At 41.4% G+C, this 20,256-nt stretch overlaps 2 protein-coding genes across 3 annotated transcripts; one reads left to right on the top strand and one right to left on the bottom strand.

Moving 5' to 3' along the window:
- Window positions 1-383: 383 nt before the first annotated feature.
- On the bottom strand, window positions 384-1,156 carry IMP3 (IMP U3 small nucleolar ribonucleoprotein 3). Its single transcript, XM_075262757.1, has one exon. It carries the CDS (start codon window positions 1,045-1,047, stop codon window positions 496-498), a length of 552 nt encoding a protein of 183 aa, XP_075118858.1. The 5' UTR covers window positions 1,048-1,156; the 3' UTR covers window positions 384-495.
- A 239-nt stretch (window positions 1,157-1,395) lies between these two features.
- Window positions 1,396-11,279, top strand: PEF1 (penta-EF-hand domain containing 1). 2 transcript variants are annotated; one of them, XM_075264645.1, is made up of 5 exons: window positions 1,396-1,505; window positions 6,937-7,237; window positions 8,201-8,356; window positions 9,070-9,213; window positions 9,640-11,279. In XM_075264645.1, the coding sequence occupies exons 1-5, from the start codon at window positions 1,479-1,481 to the stop codon at window positions 9,867-9,869; spliced, it is 858 nt and encodes a 285-aa protein (XP_075120746.1). In that variant the 5' UTR covers window positions 1,396-1,478; the 3' UTR covers window positions 9,870-11,279. The 2 variants fall into 2 exon arrangements, with proteins under 2 accessions (XP_075120746.1, XP_075120747.1); XM_075264646.1 differs by having other exon boundaries at window positions 1,403-1,505; window positions 6,946-7,237.
- The last annotated feature ends 8,977 nt before the right edge of the window (window positions 11,280-20,256 follow it).

Raw genomic sequence — 20,256 nt, 5'->3', positions numbered from 1 at the left:
GTGGAATCTGCCACAGGAAAGGGCAGCTCGCTTTTTTTCCGTGAGCAGCAACATGTCGCTCACGGAAAAAAAAAGAGCGCTAGCGGTCTACATAAACCGCTATTGTGAGGGCGCAGATTATGACGTGAATTCCAAGCCAAAATCCGTCCCCTCTTGCCCCATGTGAACGCAGCCTAAGGGTCCCAGCAAACATACATTTATCTTATAAGTAGGCGTTCATAGTGGGATAACCTTTTCAAGCATCACAAGCATTCACAGACTCCTACAAGAGGAGCATTTACACTCCTTGTATCCTCTGGACATCTTGGTATGAGGTGGGCCCAGCCTTGGCACCCATTACACATATTAGGGACAAATTGTAGAGAAATTGTGGAAAGAAATGTCTTTATTACAAGCGCAGGGACACACGAGCACATTGTGTGATCAGAGGGTAAACATAGGGATCATGGGAGCTGTGCACCAGTCTATACATCAGGCTACAGGGAAGACAATGTCTTATGCACCAAGATCAAAATCGTCCCTCTCGTCGTTGTACTCCATAACATGCTGCTTGATCTTGGACGAGTCCACCCAGGTGATAAAGTCCTCCATGTTCCTGGTGACCAGGTAGGCCGGGTCTGTCACCACCTCAGCCCCCACACGGATGTGACCCTGCTCTATGAATGTGATGGCGGTCTTCAGGTTCTGGGCCATCCGCAGCTTTACCACGACAGTGGGCAGCCGCCTCCGGCAGAAGGATGAGGCGGACACGTAGTTGCAGAGCTGCAGGTTCTGCTTGGTGGGGATGAGCCCCATGGCGTACAGCTTCTCCAGCAGCCTGGCCGTGCTCTGCGCCCGGAACGGGTCCTTCTCGTCCAGGTCTTTGATTTTGAGCGCCAGGTCCCGGACGTTCCTGCTGAGCTTGTTGTAGATGGTGTAGTCCTCCCGCCGGTCCAGGTGGTATTTCCTCAGCACCTTCAGCTCGCTGACATTGTTGTCCACCTCCCAGTTTATGAAGTCTACCTTCTTCAGCAGCTTCTGCTCATGGTACTTCAGCTTCCGGACCATTGTGCGGCGGCCTCCGGTACCGGCAGTGTGACTCTGTGACTACTGGAAGAGATCAGCGACAACTCCACGTGTGAACAGCGCAGCGCAGCCTCACGGTAACTAGCCAGCACTTCCGCCGCATATCCCACAATTCCCTGCGCTTTCCGTCACGTGCCTGACTTCACCACTAGAGGAGCGCACACCTACGTAACACAAGTAATACCGGGTTTACGTCATTTTTATGAAGTCCAGCCTTCTTCAGGCTTTTAGAAAGCTGACCCTGGAAAAATGGCGCCTGAAGAGAAGACCTTAAAGTGACTTCCGTATGTGCTCTTGTTACTGGATGGTTACTACAGTTACCAGTCGCCGTGACGTGCTGCTTCTGTCGCTTCCTAGCCGAACTTTGACAGCAGACTTCGGGGACGTCGGTGCTGCACAGCTGGAGGGTGACCATGACGAGTTATAATCCATACGGCCAGGTGAGAAGGCGCTGCCGTCCGGGCGGCATGGAAGATGCATTGGTTGTATAGCTAGGGAGAACACGTGACTGAACCTAAAAGGGTTTGTGCAGGGTGTGTGTGAGTCACAGAGGGAGTGATGGGGCGAGGCTGACTAAGGTATCTAGAAGATCCAGGGAGCCGTGGGGTGGGTCTCTGTCCAGGAATGGATTACTACAGACTACTCCATAGTGTAGCAGCGGGAGAAGGATTTCTGAGAGGACCTGACAGGACTCCTAGGAGAGATAGTGAGAGTCCTGATCACCCCAGGCACACAGGATGATTGACAGCCTGACACGGGGAGAGCTGCTACTGAGCCTGTGGGGGTGGGGTAAGCCGGACTCTCACCTCTCTCCTAGGAGTCCAGTCGGGATTTACCCTCCTGCCAAACACCTAAGCTTCTATATCGTAGAGCTCCCCTCCATGTATCATGTCCTGCTCTCACAGGCAGCATATATCACCTGATAGCCAACCCCTATAGTGTCAGCCTAATAGTACATATTAATGGTCAAGGGCTCTTCACACACTGCAGTGAATGGGAGTTTAGTTGCGATTGGCTCAGCCTATATGAGCTGATCAGTGGACTTGCCAGTTGTTGGACCGCCACCGATCTCATGTTAATGACTTGTCCTAAAGGTAACACAATAAAGATACAGCACACACTTCTATGCTTAGATTCCAACATGCCACAGGCACCATCAGCATGCTGTTCTTATACAGACCTGGACTGAACAAGGTAGTTTACTGCCTGGCACATTATCATCATATGATCTGAGAGTGCTTTCCTTTATTCTTATTGCTGGATGGATTCACACGTGATCTTTGCTATTTAATGCACTGATAAATTTCACTTCATCTTTGGAAAAACACCTTAATGTGTGCCGTGGTTTCTATTATATTGTGTTCTGGGTTGGAGAACCCTTCCATTTGGCATCATGATCATATGAAGAAAGTGCGGTACCTCTGTCTCTGTCCTAAAGATAGCCCATCAATATTTAGGGTGGGTTCCAACATAGGATGAGAGCAACAGACATTACCAGTAAAATGCAGCACATTCCATCAGGTGTCTCATTGCATTCACTCTCATGTTAAAAACTAAGTAACATGCCTTAACTTTTCTGATGAAAAAAAAAACATGTATTTAGGCCTTTTTTATGTTACAAAAGTAAAACTTGCCCGAAAAAATGTCATATTTTTTACATTAGCATCAATGAGAACAGATGCAGAGGGAGGGGGCTTTGGCTGTATTTGTCACTCTATCGCAGTTAAAGCCCATTTCTCTTATCTCTATGATGATTTGAGTAATGGTCATTCACAGTGCTAGTGTGAATTTCCCCTTGCTGTTGAAAAACACCTTTAAGGATGGAAGTAACATTTTTCATGATTTGTATCATAGCTTGTGACATTGCATCAAAGTTGCATATTTTAGGTGTCATAATAGGTCATTTAAGGGGTGTAATTTAGGTGTCATAATATTAGCTAGTCCTTTAACCCTTTAGGGACGCAGGGAAATGTAGATATTAAAGGGGATGTCCAGGCAAAAATGGACATAACATTTATTCTTTTAAATAGGTAATGTGAGGTTAAAAAAAATAAATAAACCATACTCGCCTTTCCCTGATGCTCCGGTGCCTCCCAGTGCGGTCCGGTCTTCTCGATCCAGTGTTGACGTGTGGTAGAAGTCCCAGCACATGTGAATGTTGAACCCAATCAGCAGCTTCAGTGGAATTCAGGAAGAGACCTGTGAGAAGATGCTGGAGCAGAAGGACCATACCATTTTTTTTTAATCTTTTTCACTGTCGCAGATAAGTTAAAGGGGTTGTCCATTTTTGCCTGGACAACCCCTTTAAACTTATGCTCAGAGTTACACAATAGTATGGTGTGGGAAGGGCTTAAAGGTTTATCACCAGACCCCAGCCCTACAGATAGGTAGGTTAGAGTCACCTGAAGTAACAGTATTTTCCTCTTGTGAATTGGTCCCTCTGTTGCTAAGATATCGCCATTTTTGTTGATATGGAAATGCACTTTTTGCAGCAACCAGGGAGTTGTCTCTTACCTCGCTGGGGCAATGACAACAGCCTCGTTGCTCCAAGGAGCTCATTTGCTTATGGGCATATCTTGGTAACGGAGGCACCTTTTCACAAGAGGCGAACACTCTTGCTTAAGATGTCCCTTACAAATCTATCTGCAGAACTTGCATGGTTCAAAAGCTGGGTTCGGGTAACAACCTGCAACGGGGAATTGGGCTGAGTATATGAAGCCGTTTAATTTCCATTTAATAGCTTATCACTGCTATCTGTGCTTTAAATTCTGGACCTACATTTTAGCTCCACACTTGTGTTTTTAGTAATCTCTACCTGCATAGTGCAGACCATTCTGTTGTCTAATGTATGATGACATTACCAACCTGCTGATTGTTTCTATAATCTAGTCACTGAACTGGTTCTCCAGCTGGTCATGTGATCAGAAGGTTTCACATACCTGCTGGAATCTCTGTTTATGTGCAAGTCTATGAGAGTGTTACTCCAACTACATAGTGATAGGGACAGTGACTGGAAACGCCTGTAAAGTTCTATAATAATAATAATAATAGTTTTTATATAGCACCAACGTGATCCGCTGCACTTTACAATTTGTGCTATGGAATATGTTGGTGCCATACCAGTAAGAGTAACAATAAATTACACCCAGGCTCTCATAGATCCCCCGAAAGTAAGGCATGCGGGGGGTTTCTGTTGAATTGCCTAATATAAGGCACCCTCCGAAAATAAGGCATGGCCAAAAATCTTTGCAGCTGCTGAACACTGTGCGATGTGCTTCGTGTGCACAGGAAAGCCGGCTACTGCCTCTGCTGTTGTGTCCACTGTCCCTGCTGCTGTAGGATAAGCTGGAAGATGCCCACTGTGCATATGCTGCGGGGAGTCGGCTCTCCCAGCTCATCCCAGAGGGAGAGGCAGCAGCCGGCATACAGAAGAGGCAGTAGCCGGCTTTACTGTGCACGCAGAGCACAGTGCACAGCATCCAGCCGACTGCAATGCCAGTGAAGTGAGGCTCTCCAGCGCAACCGCCGGAAGCCTCGCTACGCCCCGCCCACTACTTCCGCTGCTGCTGCCAGGATGAACAGCAGCACCAGCGCTACTATGAAGATGGGGAAGGTAAGTAGGATACCTTCCCCCTCCTCCCCTACACTACCTACAACCGGCAGTTATGCTGACGCTCCGCTAAGGAAGTGCCGGCATGGAATGTTTGTCATGTAGAATAAATAACACTAATACTAATTTTAATTTAAGGGGTGCTACAGATGTGGTGATACCAATTGTGTGTTTTTATTTTTATTTATTAACAAGAGGGAAAAAGGTTTATTTATTTTTTTAAATTGGTAAGGAGGCTACAGCCCACATCAGTCATTCACATCATTTGTTTCATTTTCCAAACTGAGCACATAAGATGTGTCGTGTGATTGGTTGCTATCCACACCTGTTTGGCACTACCACAGCAGTACATACGGAGGATGGCACATCCTGCTGCTTACCCCCACTCCACACATCCATTACTTCCTAAAACACTGTCTACCAATAAGTATTTGGTCACCTGTGGTAGAATAGAAAAACAACATTTATTCATATTCCATAGTTGGCAGAACCCAGCAGATGCTTCCTTATGGATGGTATTGATGGACATAATACTCCCGGATGCCTGTTGGAACTCCTGGTGTATGTGAGCCATCGGTTGGGTGCGGTTTCTCTGGCCAGCACCTGTCGGTCTCTATCTCCCAGTTTCAGGGGTCTGCTGCCTCGGAGCTCATTCCGACAATCACTGTTCACCTTCCACCTTGTAATCACAAAGGCCACTGTCGATTTTGGGTAATTCAGTTTGCTTGCTATGACCCTTAAGGATCGACCATGTCTGTGGTACCCCACAATTACCCTTTCTCGAAATCAGCCAACCATGCACTTCGTGGCATCTTGCATACGACTAATGCCAATGCTGTTTCCTATTTAATGGTGGAAGGCGTGACATACATCACCACCGTAGATACTGTATCTTCATTCGCATGGATGTCCAAATACTTATTGGTAGACCGTGTATAAACATTGAATTATGTAGGAAAAACTATAATATCTGTAAGACATATGGAAAGACCTGTCTTAAGCTGACAACTCCCAAATGAAGTGCTAGCATTGTGAGGGGGAGCCCTCTATATATATATATATATATATATATATATATATATATATATATATATATATATATACACACACACACAAGTTAGACAGTCCCATTAGAATCTGTAGGTGTGTCTGTATTTTCTCCTGTATGTAAGGAGGATTTTAGACCTATTGGTATAGTGTGAATACGCAAAAGAAAATCTGGTTTCTGGTAAAGTTTAACAGATTGTTCCTTTTCATCACAAAGTACCAGTCAATCTATAAGGATACGTTCATATTACATTTTAGCGTACGCTTGCTTTCAGAAAAAAGTACACTAAAATGAGCATGCTGAGTTTGTAACAGGGCCATAAGCGGTCAAAAAAAGCACAAAGTGTACTATACTGTTCAAGACTATTTTACTCTAATAGCAGTGTTGAGCAAGTTGTCTATGCATGTAACTGGCAGAAACGTGCATAATGTTGCTCTTCAAGTCTGTGCTTGTATAAATAAGAAAAATTCTTACCATGTTTCTCCATAAATAAGACAGAGTTTCATGTCATTTTTTTTCTCTGACAGATGGGTTAGGGCTTATTTTCAGATGATGCCTTATATTTTTTTCCATGAACAGTCCAATCGCCAGACCTTCCTATACCCAAAACAATTAGAGTTGGTAAGTGCCAATGGAAGATGGGCTCTCACACAGAGATCTGCTTCACTCCTGTCATGACACTGTTGGGTTCCTTGCCAGTACATCCGCATTCCACTGCACCCAAGTGTAGCGGTAGACTCTCCATGGTGACTAGAAGTAGCTACAACCCTACTCAAGAGTGGAGTGACGCCAGTGGGACTACCTAACCTGTGTGTGAGAACCCATATGTACCGGTAGTCAACACTTATTGTTGTAGAGAACTATCTCACTAGTGCCATCTTGTACAGATAGCTCCCTTAAGGTCATTGTCTTCTGATTCTTTTGGGGGTGTCTGTTTTCCTTATCTATCCTGCTGTATTATATTTAGTTTTTTACTTGCATAGCTGCCTGGGCACTATATCTAATGAACTGTAGCTAGGGCTTCTTTTTGGAGTAGCGCCTATATTTTAAGAATACTCCAAAAATCCAGAAAAATCACGCTAGGGCTTAATTTGGGGGTAGGTTTTATTTTTGGAGAAACAGGTTATATCAGATCTTTTTATTTTGGAAGTCTACACCTATAATTGTCATAATATAAACAGATTTGGTGATGTTATTGTCTTGTTTATTTCAGGGATATCAGGGATCCGCAGGACAGACCCCTGGTGCACCTCCAGGAAGCTATTATGCAGGCCAGCAGTATGGAGGAGGTGGTGGTCATCCTGGCCAGCCTACATATGGTGGACCTGCACCTGGAGCACCGTATGGACCTCCATTGTCCAGTAATGGTTATGGGCAGCAAATACCAGGTGGTGCTGCACCAGGGGGTCCAGGAGGGCCCTATGGTGGACATGCTCCAGGTGGACCTTATGGAGCACCTGGAGGCAATCCATATGGAGCTCCACAACAAGGACAATATGGTCAAAGACCTGCTGGTAAGTTTGAAATGTTATACTGTTTGTTACCGCTATCATCTGATATATATTTATTAAGGTGGTTGAAGCTTCAAACTCCATATTTACCACTAACAACACTGCTTATACAAATGGGAAAATGTTGATATATCTGGCACACTTTTACCTTTTTCTCATTGATTTATGTGTTTATCTGACAACACTATTCACAAATCTCCCCATTTTGTAAATCTAAATAACCATTATTTTAGTATCCACATCCTAAGGCTATGTTCTCATTTGTGTAGGAGGTTGTGTTAGAAGCCTCCATAGCAAATTCTCTGAAATATCGTGACCAAAAAAGCCCTGCATGCACCCAACAAAATAACAGATACCAAACAGACATTATGTCCATTGGGGGTCATCGGGATCAGTTTGTGTCCATCATATGACGGTTCTATCCCCATCGGGATTTTCCTTTTCTGTTCCTAAAAGTGAACAGAAATGGTGACAGAGATGTCAACCGAGCCGTCCTAGCTTGTGCATTGGTATTTATATTTGTGGACATGTATGTTTATAATGCTATGGATCCATAGTTTTTCCAGTGGTATAGGAGGAACGTTTAGGAGTAGAGGAACTGCACTTATAAGCTTTGAAAGAGAAATAAATCATCAGTGTTTACTTTGGGTGGATAAAAATGTACCTTGATTGTCTGGTGGTCACACAGGTACACAACTTGTTCTAAAACACAGCTCTCGTACTGTAACAAACCATGTACCTGGGTATCCGTCAAAAGATTGCAGCAGAGTCTGATCCCCTGCAAGTGAGTAACCAAATGTTCTATTGAATAGCAGAAAGTAGAGATCTTGAAAATCAGGAGAAATCCATACAGACAATACATTGGAAAATGTAACTTTCAAAAGAATGACCTTTGTTTGCAGAAATTGGAACCCTTTTAATGTATTAGTTTTCTTTGCATTCTTTATTCTGTTCTTATTCACACAGGGAATGTACCCCAAGGAGTAAACCCTGAAGCTTATAACTGGTTCCAAACTGTTGACACTGATAGAAGTGGTTACATAACGTTAAAAGAGCTTAAACAAGCCCTCGTCAACTCCAACTGGTCGGCATTCAATGATGAAACTTGTATCATGATGTTAAGTAAGTTTTTACATCTAAAAATATAATGGAAAACATTAGTGGCAATGCTTGTTTGTGTGTCTGGTATAAGTACATCCAAACCATCAGTTGTACATAAATAATACATACACATTTCCTGGGGGTACTGTTTATTATAGCGTAACAGACTATGACCACTTTGTGCATGGACCATCACTTGCCTGGGGGGGGGAGTTTTTTTTGGAAATAAGCCCCAAAAAAAAAGTGTCCATTAAATGACTGCAAGATGAGATCTTGAAAGCCACAAGAATCCTTATTGCATAGGTAATAGAAATAAACATAGACCAACACAATAAATTAACTGTAAACCAGCTAGGTCCTAATATCCAGATTAGCTGTTGATTCTTAATAGTATAAGATGTAATGCATGTAACTGACAGAAATCAGACACATGCAACTTTTTTAAAAACTATAGTCTTTATTAAAGTTTTACAAGAAAACTGCATGTACGATTTTGTGTCCGTGAAAAAAACAAACAAAGAAAACAAAACTGTTTCCTTGCGGAGAGGCCGCATACGGACCTTTAAACACCCATTAAAGTGAATGGGTTTTAAAGCTGACCGCCGGCACGCTGTCCCCTGTCCAGTTTCCCCAGGGTTTAGGATGGAAACCCCGGGTCGGACTGCGGCCCCCTTAGCATTATATTTTTTTTATATATTGTTTTGTTTATACTGAGCAATGCTTTTTCTTTGCAGACATGTTTGATAGGAGTCAGTCTGGCCGGATTGACCTATTTGGATTTTCGGCTCTATGGACTTACCTTCAGCAATGGAAGAGCATGTTCCAGCAATTTGATCGGGATAGATCTGGCTGTATTAGCCAGACAGAGCTGCATCAAGGTAATTGGCCATGGCGCTAGTAGACTTCTGTATACCCACAAGCTTTTTCTAGTATGGATTTTGTATAGTGCATGGTGACAGTAGCAGGGTGATACTCTTCAGAGATGACATCTTCATATTGCAAGTACTCAGATGGAGATGTGAACCTGCTGAGCTAGCACTTGTCTGCATAGCAGAGGGTGTAGCTCATTGTCTGTGCCCTAACCTTCACTGGGCATCACCATGGTTTCCTTGGGCCAGGAACAGGAAGAGCAGGCTGCATTCTCTGGCTCATTATACATGGAGAATGGCCCATTCATTGTACAGTGCTTCTAACTCACTACACAATACGTTTACATGTTACTAGACGTCTTGCTTATTCCTTAGTATGTCTGTATATCCTCCCATTGCAGACTGTTGTCATTTTGCTTCTTTTTGTTTCCACAGCTCTCTCTCAGATGGGATATAATGTCAGTCCTCAGTTTATCCAGCAGATCATGACCCGCTTTTCTGTGAAATCTGCCAACCCAGGCTTACAGCTTGACCGCTTTATTCACATTTGTACCCAGCTGCAGAGCATGACTGAAGCATTTCGTGATAAGGATACGCAGAGATCAGGCAATGTCAGGTTAAGCTATGATGATTTTCTTACCATAACTGTAGGACGTCTTCTGTAAAGTCACAGTCTTTGTCACACCTCTTGTTCCTGTACATTAAACCTTGTGAAGAACAGCGTGCAATACTTCCATGCAGATAGTAGTACGTTTTTGAGGGTAAATCCAGTTGTGCCAGAATTTTTGTACATTTTGCCTTTGCCTGTATTAATGCACCGTTTCATGTATATAAAACTGTATAACTAGAAGTTTGAAGAGGTCTGTCTATTCGTCACTCGGCAGTTTGAAGCCTTTACAAACCTTATCCACTAGAGGGAGATAGTGAATAATAAATCGGTCATGAAAACAATGTCATGCTGCTTTATTACATATTGCCGTTTTTTTGTGTTTAACCCTTTCATTGACTTCGGCATGCTCTTTTGATATTAATTCATTTAATCTTTGTATTCTTATATGTATTTTTTTTCTTAAGATATATAGCTATATTTGGCAAAATGACTTCTTGTATATGCTGAAGTAACATAATAGAAACCGAACATCTAGGTCATAATATGGTAGAAGATCTTCGCTCTCTTCCTTATGCTTAACAATTCACAAAACAAAACTTTCCATGAAAATGGTGACAACTGTCAATGTGTTTACATTCCAAAATCTCAATAATAGTAACATGGGGCAGAAATATGGTGGAGGGAGAATCCACTGCAGAATACAGTAGCAGCAAAGGGAATCAGACTTGACCAAATTTCATCCACACACTGCAGACATTTTCTATATAGGAATTGACCTATAGTTCAGGTGTTCAGTTGTGTGGCACATTGGTTGCAGATCTGTTGTGAATTTTCTCCATTATGTTAAAGAGTGTCCCTAAGTACAGAATGCTAAATGACAAACTTCATGTTATTGTCACCGTCGCCCTGACTAATTGGGTGATGTTGGCTTTTAGCGTTTCGTACTTGACAGGTCTTCTTTTAATGAAAAAATCAAAACCAGTAACCAGACCTAACATCTGCATTGTTTGGTGTGCATATGCCGTATCAAAAATTCTCACAGCAAATCCATTATATTGTGGACTTCCCCTTACATCTTGGGAATCTTGCATGCATTTATACTTTTGGGAACCCATACCATCTATACACTTTCTGAGTTGCTCAGGGCAAGTGAGGGGGTTTGCAATTTTGTAGAGGAAAAATTTAGATAAGTACTGAATTTAAATTTAGAAAATGTGACTGTTATAACATGTTATGTATCTTATTACTTTTATTATCCATTCCTTCATTATTCCTGCATCGGCTGTATATTTGTTTAGTACATTGGAGGTTGAATTTTTATGCATTGGAAACGTTGACCACAATTTTGTTCTGATATTTTTTTTATTTTTTAAATAACCTTGCAAATATTCGCCATCTTTTGTATTTGCCAAAGCTTTGTAAAATCCCTGAGGTTATCAGGCGAATAATAAAGTGCTAAAATAAACATATGTGTATATATGGATTATAAGAGTTATGTGTCATGAATAAATGTATAGTTGATAATTAGAAGGGAAATACAGTCTGTAGTATTATGGACAAGGCTTGTTTAACACAAGTACACTCAGTGACAAAAGACAAACCATTATATGTGTGAATGTAAGGATGATATATGTAAGGGATCACAATATTAGAGAGAAAATATTTTTGGGGGAACTTGTACAATTGAAAGAAAGCTCTAGTACCCAGTTGGCTGTTTCTATCCTGGATACAGAATTAGATAGGTTTGGGCATGGAGACATACAGATTTTGTATGGTATGCTGCAACTGGGTCTGTAGAGCTGGCATACTCTTAGGTTGCCAAAATTAGCACCCCAGCTGACCCCATAAAATCGCGATTGGTGATTAACCTGGGGACTGGCTAAGGAAGTGTTACCATCTCGTGGAGACATTTGTAAGAAAATCATGCTGTCTTTGAGTGAGCATTATACTGCTGAAAAATACCAGTTGGACCCCCCTTCATGAGAGGCAAAACGTAGCTGCAGGATATCCTGCACATAGCATTGAACTGTTAAGCGTCACTCGTATCACTACTAGGGGTGACCAACAGCCATATATGATGGCTCCCCAGATCATGACACTTACAAGGCAAGACTGAAGCACGTATCCCAAAGGTTCCATACTTGAACCTGACTATTGTCAGATTTGAAACAGAACATGGATTCATAACATGTCTAGCAGAAAACTTGGCAAGCGGTATACTACCGAAATGTAGCCTCTGACAGCGTTTTTATAGAGCAGCAGAGAAGGCACTTTCATGCCCTCTGATGGAAAGACCTGGTGTCTAATCTGACCACACCTGTAATCATTTGTGTATCTGCCTGAGACATACTTGCACACTAAGGTTTGCAGCAATGCAACATTTCTATCAGTTTGTCGTATAGGTTTTTTTTGTTTGTTTGTTTGTTTTTTTGTTTTTTTTTGGGGGGGGGGAGGGGCATAAGTGTATATTTGTAAACTTGAGATACGTGGATACAACCTAATTTGGAGTTAAGAATTATAGTGCAGAGTTACCAAGTAATAATAATGATAGGTGGCAGTCTTTGAGAGAGATATTTGAATCATGTAAGACAGCCCTTTTGAGAAAGGATAAAAAAATAAGATATACACTCTTGTTCTAGAAAGGTGGTGCCAGAAGATACCGAAAACCGTTGCAATATGTAAAGTAGTACTTCAGCACTCCAACAGGTTGATGATCAAGAAAACTTTATTCCAATATAAAATTAAAATACTTGTTCACAGTGGCCCAGTATACAGCGCATGCGCGGGATTTTCATCTCATCAAACATCCTGGCTGCTAGTGGCGCATTGAAGAATTGAGCACAGAGGTAACACCCCCTCTTCCTAAAGGCTATTCCAACATGTTCTTAGCTAAAAATCGATATTGCAACTGATAGACTCCCTTTAATTTAATTCCTGACTGTATTTTTAACTAGTAATATCTCTGGGTATTTTATAACTAGAAGTGTGATCTTGGTGGCATAGGAAAGTACTGTTGTAAGTGGTAGAAAACCAGCGCTACGGTTATTTGACGTGTCCCACACTCTTTGGCAACTGTGTAAATGCTGGAAATACAAATGTCTTCTGATTTCTCCTGGCAATAGGTCAGTTAAGCGCTGCAAGTGAGAATTTCAGAACCTCTTTTTTATTAAAAGAAAGTAAAATATATAAATAAAGCACAATGTTCACCAAACCCCACCCTACATGATACAAAAAAATAAAATAAAAACTATACTATTATGTTGTGTTAAGCACTTAGTTAAGCATGCTACTGCACATGCACCCACGCCATTTTTTATCAATGTCAGTTCGCTAGTTAGACGGGACCCAAGGACATGGCTGGAAGAGGAGGCGTGGCTGAAGATGACGTCGGACCCTGAATGCCCCCCCCCCGTGCACATTCAGTAAGGTGAACATATTCTGTTTTAGGGTTTCACTTTAAAACGGGGGTAGTTTAATATAACATTAGCAGTGCCTGAATGGCCTTTTTAAAGGCTATTCATGCATATGTGGGGCTCTATCAGCATGATTTTGCCGATAGAGCCCCTTTAAATTAGTTTTTGGTCCACTCCTGGCTTTGGCTAATAACACTACTACGAAAGCTGCATTTCTGGTACCAGCCTGAAACCCACAAGGAATTAGTAACGGACATGGCATGCTTCTGATTTAGAAATCCACGTTGTGCCTTCAGATATGCACTCTAGGATTTAGAAGCAGAGGAAAGGAAAGCAGAAAAGGGCTAGTGTGAACAAGCTCTTAACTGGAATGTTCTAAAAAGAATGCAAACAGATAAAATCCCATTGAAATCTACTGCATTGACAGATCTGTTCTATCTAGATGGTTATAATCCAATGAAAGGTAATAAAAAGGGCAATGTGAACATGCTCATCCATGTTTTCATATGGCATTTTTGTGTTTTTTTTATTTTAGAAAAAGAACGTGGCAAAAACATAAACTTAGGACTTAAAAGTGTGTTCCCATGAACATAATCAGATTTAATTAAAAGTTAAACATTTTTACAAATATAAATAATTAAATTAAACATGTTACAGAGTTTTAAATGTTTTCTCCAACCATCAGGAATTTTGTATGGTTTGACAAGTGTCAGAAACCCAGCCATGATTTCCTTATTGTCGCGGGGTTAACAGGCAGGGGCTCCACATGTATAAGAAGATAACCCAGACTCAACAAGGAAATCATGCCTGGGTTTCTGTCAAGTAGCAGGCCAAAGAAGCTTTCTTCATTCATGGTCATATCCATTGCCAACTGATCAAGACTAAAGACTGTCACCAATAAGGATTAGAGAAAGTCTTTAAGGCCAGGGCCCTACATGATGTAAACCTCTGAGGGCTCTCTGTGACAAAGCGCTTATAGATTATTACAGAGCATTTATGTTTACTTCATATAGATAAAATTAAAAGGGGTTTTCCTATGAACATAACCGTATTTAAATATTCAAGTGGATTCAGGGGCGGAATCCCTAAATGTACAGTGAGCACTGGTGTGAATCCAGCCTGGTTGTCACATAGAGGGATAATGTAATACCCCTCTGAGAATAATCACAGGAGTAATACCTAATTCCTAATTACAGGAGTATTCCTATGTAATAACCCTCTGAACTTAGCATAACCAGGAAGTTTATTGGTGCTGTGACCCAGACGTTTACCATCTTCCAGATCGTAGAGCCAAAAAAGTTGCACTAAACCGACACAACAGATAAACAAAGTCATCACTATAGTTTACAATTTTTCACTGTCACTGTCCTGTCCATACCTGATCTTTATAGAGTGAAATACGCCGACTGCTCTCTCTAGCGATATCCATTACACACTAAAATAATAGCAATAACGATTATTACTAGAGATGAATGTGTAAAACATTTCTGACAGGCAGACAAGTTCCATCAGTCAGATAATACATTTTCATCCATTGGCTGTCACCATATAGAATCCCAGATTTTAGCAGTTTTCAGACGGGTATAATAGCAGGTGGTGATGGGGGGGGGGGGGGAAGGTTTCTCACTTATGAAAGCTTTGCACTGGGCCCACCAATGTGTTAAAATGGCCCGGATGAGTAAGCTTTTCAGTTTGTAACAGATTCATACATTATATTGATATGGTGAATTGTCACCATCATTGAATTGAGTCATTCACTGTCTCAGAATTCGGCCCATGACTTACTGCTGATAATCGCAGCCAGCACACCCCTTAAATATACACTGATCAGAGAGTGTATGAAAATGTCATACAACCACACCAAAGAGCATAATGCATGTGACACTTCATGTTAATACAGAAAGTCCACACAATGTGGTAATGGTTCTTCTCTGTTGCTCCTGTAAATATAACCTAAGAGTATATTGATATACAGCAAGAAGTTCCATAATTACAATAGTAAATTGTGGTGTTAGGCTAAAAACATACAGCAGATATTTCAGCCTCATGCACATAACAGTGAAAACAGTTTTTAGAATGGCTTGCACGGCCGTTTTTGGAACAATTTCCTTTTAATGGGGCTATTCGTACGGACCGTCAAATATTAGGACGTCATAAGGACGTTTTGTCCATTTTTATGAATTTGTTAATGGACTCAAGTGTATGAGGGGAGGTCTTGAAAATGGCTGCCTTACTAATGCAAAATGGACATGAAAAATTGAATGTTGCATGAATATTGCATCCATTTTCATTGACTTTATTTTGGTGATTGTGTGCATGAGAACTAAGGGCTTATTCATACTATAGTAAAAAATGTTCTTCTATTGCTCTGATCCATCAGAGGATTAGAACAGTAGAGAGGTTGGCCTTATGCACACAAGAGTAAAAAAAAAAAAAAAAAAAAAAAAGCCATGTGACGGTCACTTATGTGACAGCTGTGACATGTTCATTTAACCCCTTCCCGCCGATGGCATTTTTTGATTTTCGTTTTTCGTTTTTGACTCCCCTCCTTCTAAACCCCATAACTTTTTTATTTCTCCGCTCCCAGAGTCATATGAGGTCTTAATTTTTGCGGGACAATTTTTTCTTCATGATGCCACCATTAATTATTCTATATAATGTACTGGGAAGCAGGAAAAAAATTCAGAATGGGGTGGATTTGAAGAAAAAATGCATTTCTGCGACTTTCTTACGGGCTTTGGTTTTACGGCGTTCACTGTGCAGCCAAAATGACATGTCCCCTATATTCTGTGTTTCGGTACGGTTCCAGGGATACCAAATTTATATGGTTTTATTTACATTTTGACCCCTAAAAAAAATTCCAAAACGGTGTTAAAAAATTTTTTTTCTAAAAGTCGCCATATTCCGACGGCCGTAACTTTTTTATACATAGGTGTACGGGGATGCATAGGGCGTCTTTTTTTGCGGGGCCGGGTGTACTTTTTAGTTCTACCATTTTCGGGAAATGTTATTACTTTGATCACTTTTTATTCAAATTTTTAGCAGAATTAAAACAGTGAAAAAACGGCGGATTGCCACTTTTGACTATTTTTCCTGCTACGGCGTTTACCGAACAGGAAAAATATTTGTATAGATTTGTAGAGCGGGCGATTTCGGACGCGGGGATACCTAACATGTATATGTTTCACAGTTTTTAACTACTTTTATATCTGTTCTAGGGAAAGGGGGGTGATTTGAACTTTTAATACTTTTTATATTTTTTTTTACTTTTTTTTAAATTTTTTTTTTGCATTTATTAGACCCCCTAGGGGTGTTGAACCCCAGGGGGTCTGATCACTAATGCAATGCATTACAATGCTAATGCATTGCAATGCATTGCAAAAAAGCATCATCTCTTTTGCAGGCTGTATACACCAGCCTGCAAAAGAGAGAATTTGCAGACTGGCTGGGAGCCCTTAACAAGGCTCCCGGCTGTCATAGCAACGGGGGGTCGGCCCTGGAGCATGCTCCAGGAGCCGGCGATCCCTGCCAAAATGGCGGCGCCCATGCGCCGCCGGGAAGATGGTGCCTCCGGCGCCTTTGACAGCAGCGCCGGAGGGGTTAATGCCTCCGATCGGTCCCGGGACCGATCGGAGGCATTAGAGCCGGTTGTCTACTGCTTGAAGCAGTAGACACCCGGCGGCTATGACGGCCGCCCGGCTCCCGGGCGGTCGCCATAGTTACAGACCCGACACGCGCCGTACTATTACGGCGCATGTCGGGAAGGGGTTAAAAAAAAAATATTTATATCCCCATATCTGATTTTCTTTTTTTTTTTTTTTTTTTTTTTTGACAAACAAAAAATGCTCCATTACAAAAACTGACATTTTCTATATTTGTCTGTATTGCATCTGTTCTGTGTCTGTATTTAATTATTAATATGAGGTAACTCCGTAGCAGTGAATGGATCGCCAGACACACAAGCAGAGTGGCGCAACAGTCACAGGGAGGCTGTCATGAACTCTTAACATTGTGGTTATCCATGATGCTGAGTCCCTGTCTCCTAGTGAAATACCGTCCCATAGTGACTGTGGTACAGAACAGTATTTCATTGGGAGGCTGGGACTCTCACTCAGCATCATATATAACTATAATGCTAGGAATCTGTGTCCCAGCATACTGTTCAAACCGGGAAATCCGACACACGGATGAAACTTGGTCAAGTGAAAGCAGCCTTAGGCCTTATTCACAGAACAGTGCAGTTTTTAAAAGATCTAACGGCTGTGAAAAACATCCATGAACATCCATGTTTGGTGTCTGTTTTGCATCCTTTTGGCTTTTCCATTATTGACACCAAGTGTCATCGGTTTTGCATCTGTTTTTAGCAAGCTGTTTAAAAAATGGATGAACTTCATTGGTCTCATTTTTAACCCTACCCACAGATTCCTTTTTAGTGGCCAAAATTCAGATATCAATTTGTTTTACATCCATTAAAAATTGATCCATAGATTTCCATTGGGTTCATGTGTAAAATAGACAAAGAGTACATCCATTTTTCTGACAGTTTTTTTTCTGTTAAATTAGGCCTAAAGGAGTATTCCCATCTTGAGATATGATTGAGATGAGAATACTGTGCTTCTTCTCCCATCAGCTAGGATTGGCATTGCAGAAACAGCTGAACCAGGGCCACTTTAACCATAGTACCAACAGTGCACTTGACCCAGGCCCTATGGTACTGGGGGCCCTCTTTGGACAATGATACAGTCCTGCATTTGCTGTCCCATTGTCCAGCCCCCAATGACTTGAAGAAAGCAATGAAGTGGGGAACTGTCTGGTCCCTGCTTCATCACCTGCCTGCTGTCTTTGCTCCTGGTGTCTTGCAAGCAGGAGGCACAATGTAGTGATGTCACTTACATAATGCCTGTTGCTCCTTGAAGACTTCAGGACCAGAGGGAGGAGTGAATGTGGAATGGTGAGTATTCAGGTTTTTTATTTTTTTAAATATATACAGTGGGGGGGGGGGGGGGGGCATGAAACTGTGGGAGGCAACCTGTGGGGGCAACCTGGAAGGGACATTATAAGAGGCATTATATTGTATGGGGCCAATAGGGAGTTGTTATACTGTATAGAGCCTTTAAGGGGTGTTATACTATATAGTGGCCATTGAGGTATCAATATAATTTGTGCAAGTCAAGTATTTCTACGTTTGGTGATGAGGGTGGCCACTTTTAAAACCTTTGCACAGGGTCCACCAATGTGTTACAACCCTGAGCTAAACATGACTGTTTCTGTAAGTCCCATAGAGGTAATAGGTGATACAGAAACAACATACCATACTGTTTCTGCTATGCGGTTTATGCAGCTCCCGTTCACCACTCTCGGTGTTAGAAGCAGCACTATTCGGCAGTTTCTGTAAAAAAAAAAAAAAAACTGCAATAAGGGACTTAACCCTTTAAAGGGGTTGTTCCATCTCAAGGATCCTATCTATACTGGTAATTTACGTATACTACTGTTTCTGCCTTCTGAAACTCCATGCTTGTACAGTATTAAAGACTGGGCTTACAGTATCTGAGCTTGGAGTTGTGCACTTACTGTACATCTTCACCTAGGTTAGTCTCTCTTCACCTAGATCCTTGGAAGCTGATCAGATTTTTTGACAGAACAAAGCAGTTACATGTACTGTCATTGTCACAGTAGATATGGCTTATTGTAGTCTGCTCCTGTAGATGTGCCAGGACAGTGAACACATCTCATTCAAAATATAGTGTAGTGTTGTGCAAGAATGAAAGAATACCGTACATTATCTGCCCCCATACTAAGCTTCTTTAGATTGAGATAGAGTAGGTGACTTCTGGGACTAGAAATATTGCTCAGGGATTAAAGCATTAGGAACCATTGATGTAGACAGAAATATTACATATATTGCTGTATATTTCTTTTTATAACCATTTTACCCATAAGGACCTCACCTTAACTATTATCTTTATGAATGTGGGAAATTTGTTACTACTGAAACAGTTCATTGAGATATATATATATATATATATATATATATATATATATATATATATATGCCCTTCAGTCTGCATAGACTGTAGTAGTTCTCCAAAATAACAGAGTATTCTGAAATATTCAACCCTTTCTGAAAAAAGCAGTAGCTAGTACTATATGTCAAAAATTCCAGGGAGCCCACATGAAATGTCTGAGCATGGTTCTGTCATAGAAGTGTCAGGCACTGTTCTCCTAGGTAATAAATGGTGAGTGATTCCATACTAGAATATGGCTCCTGGCTTCGGGCTGTAGGCTCTATCCATGTGCAGCAGAACAGTCTGAATAGTAATGCACAAAAGACAGCAAGGACGGGCTGTGGGTTGGCACAAAGGTGGCATGTGACCTTTGGGGCTTTCTAACACCAAACACATAGGTTGCTCATCAAAGTAACCAATTGTTTGTAAAGCAAATATTTCACAGACCAGTGCTCGGGACGTGAACACAGAAATGTGATGGTGTGCCACTGAGCGGCAATAGTCTGTATACATCCAGTGCTTCCCCATGAAGCGCACACAGCCAGTTATGTCCAAATGTGCAATCACGTGTCTGAGGGTCACATGGATTATGTCGCACATTAAATAAGCAAGAAAAGTGAGCAACAAAGGCGTAATTTTAGGGCAAACCAGATGTGTGCAGAATATTAAGATTTTTTGTCCTTCTTCACCCATTATGACAGGACCATCACGTTTAAGATTCCTTATGCTAGTTTTCTGGCGTAAGTAATATTTGTAATTTACTCCAGTTCCTCACTTACTCATCTTATTAACTGTGGTGCATCCGTTGCCAATGGACCTCACATTAATAGTGGCACAGTGACCCGAAATCATGTGACCTTTGTTTCCGAAATCAGGTGACCTTTGTTTCCTAAATATGTGACCTTTGTTTTTGTCATTGGATTGTATGACCCAAAAATGGATGACAGCATATCTTATATAAATAAAGTTTTATTTTTGTGGTATTTTTTTTTCTTTAATTAAAACACAATATTGTATGTTTGGT

The sequence above is a fragment of the Leptodactylus fuscus genome, chromosome 2 (genome assembly GCF_031893055.1).
Source record: "Leptodactylus fuscus isolate aLepFus1 chromosome 2, aLepFus1.hap2, whole genome shotgun sequence".
Lineage (NCBI taxonomy): Eukaryota > Metazoa > Chordata > Amphibia > Anura > Leptodactylidae > Leptodactylus > Leptodactylus fuscus.
Note: the sequence above shows the minus strand (reverse complement) of the source record. Positions and strands in the feature narration are given on the sequence as shown.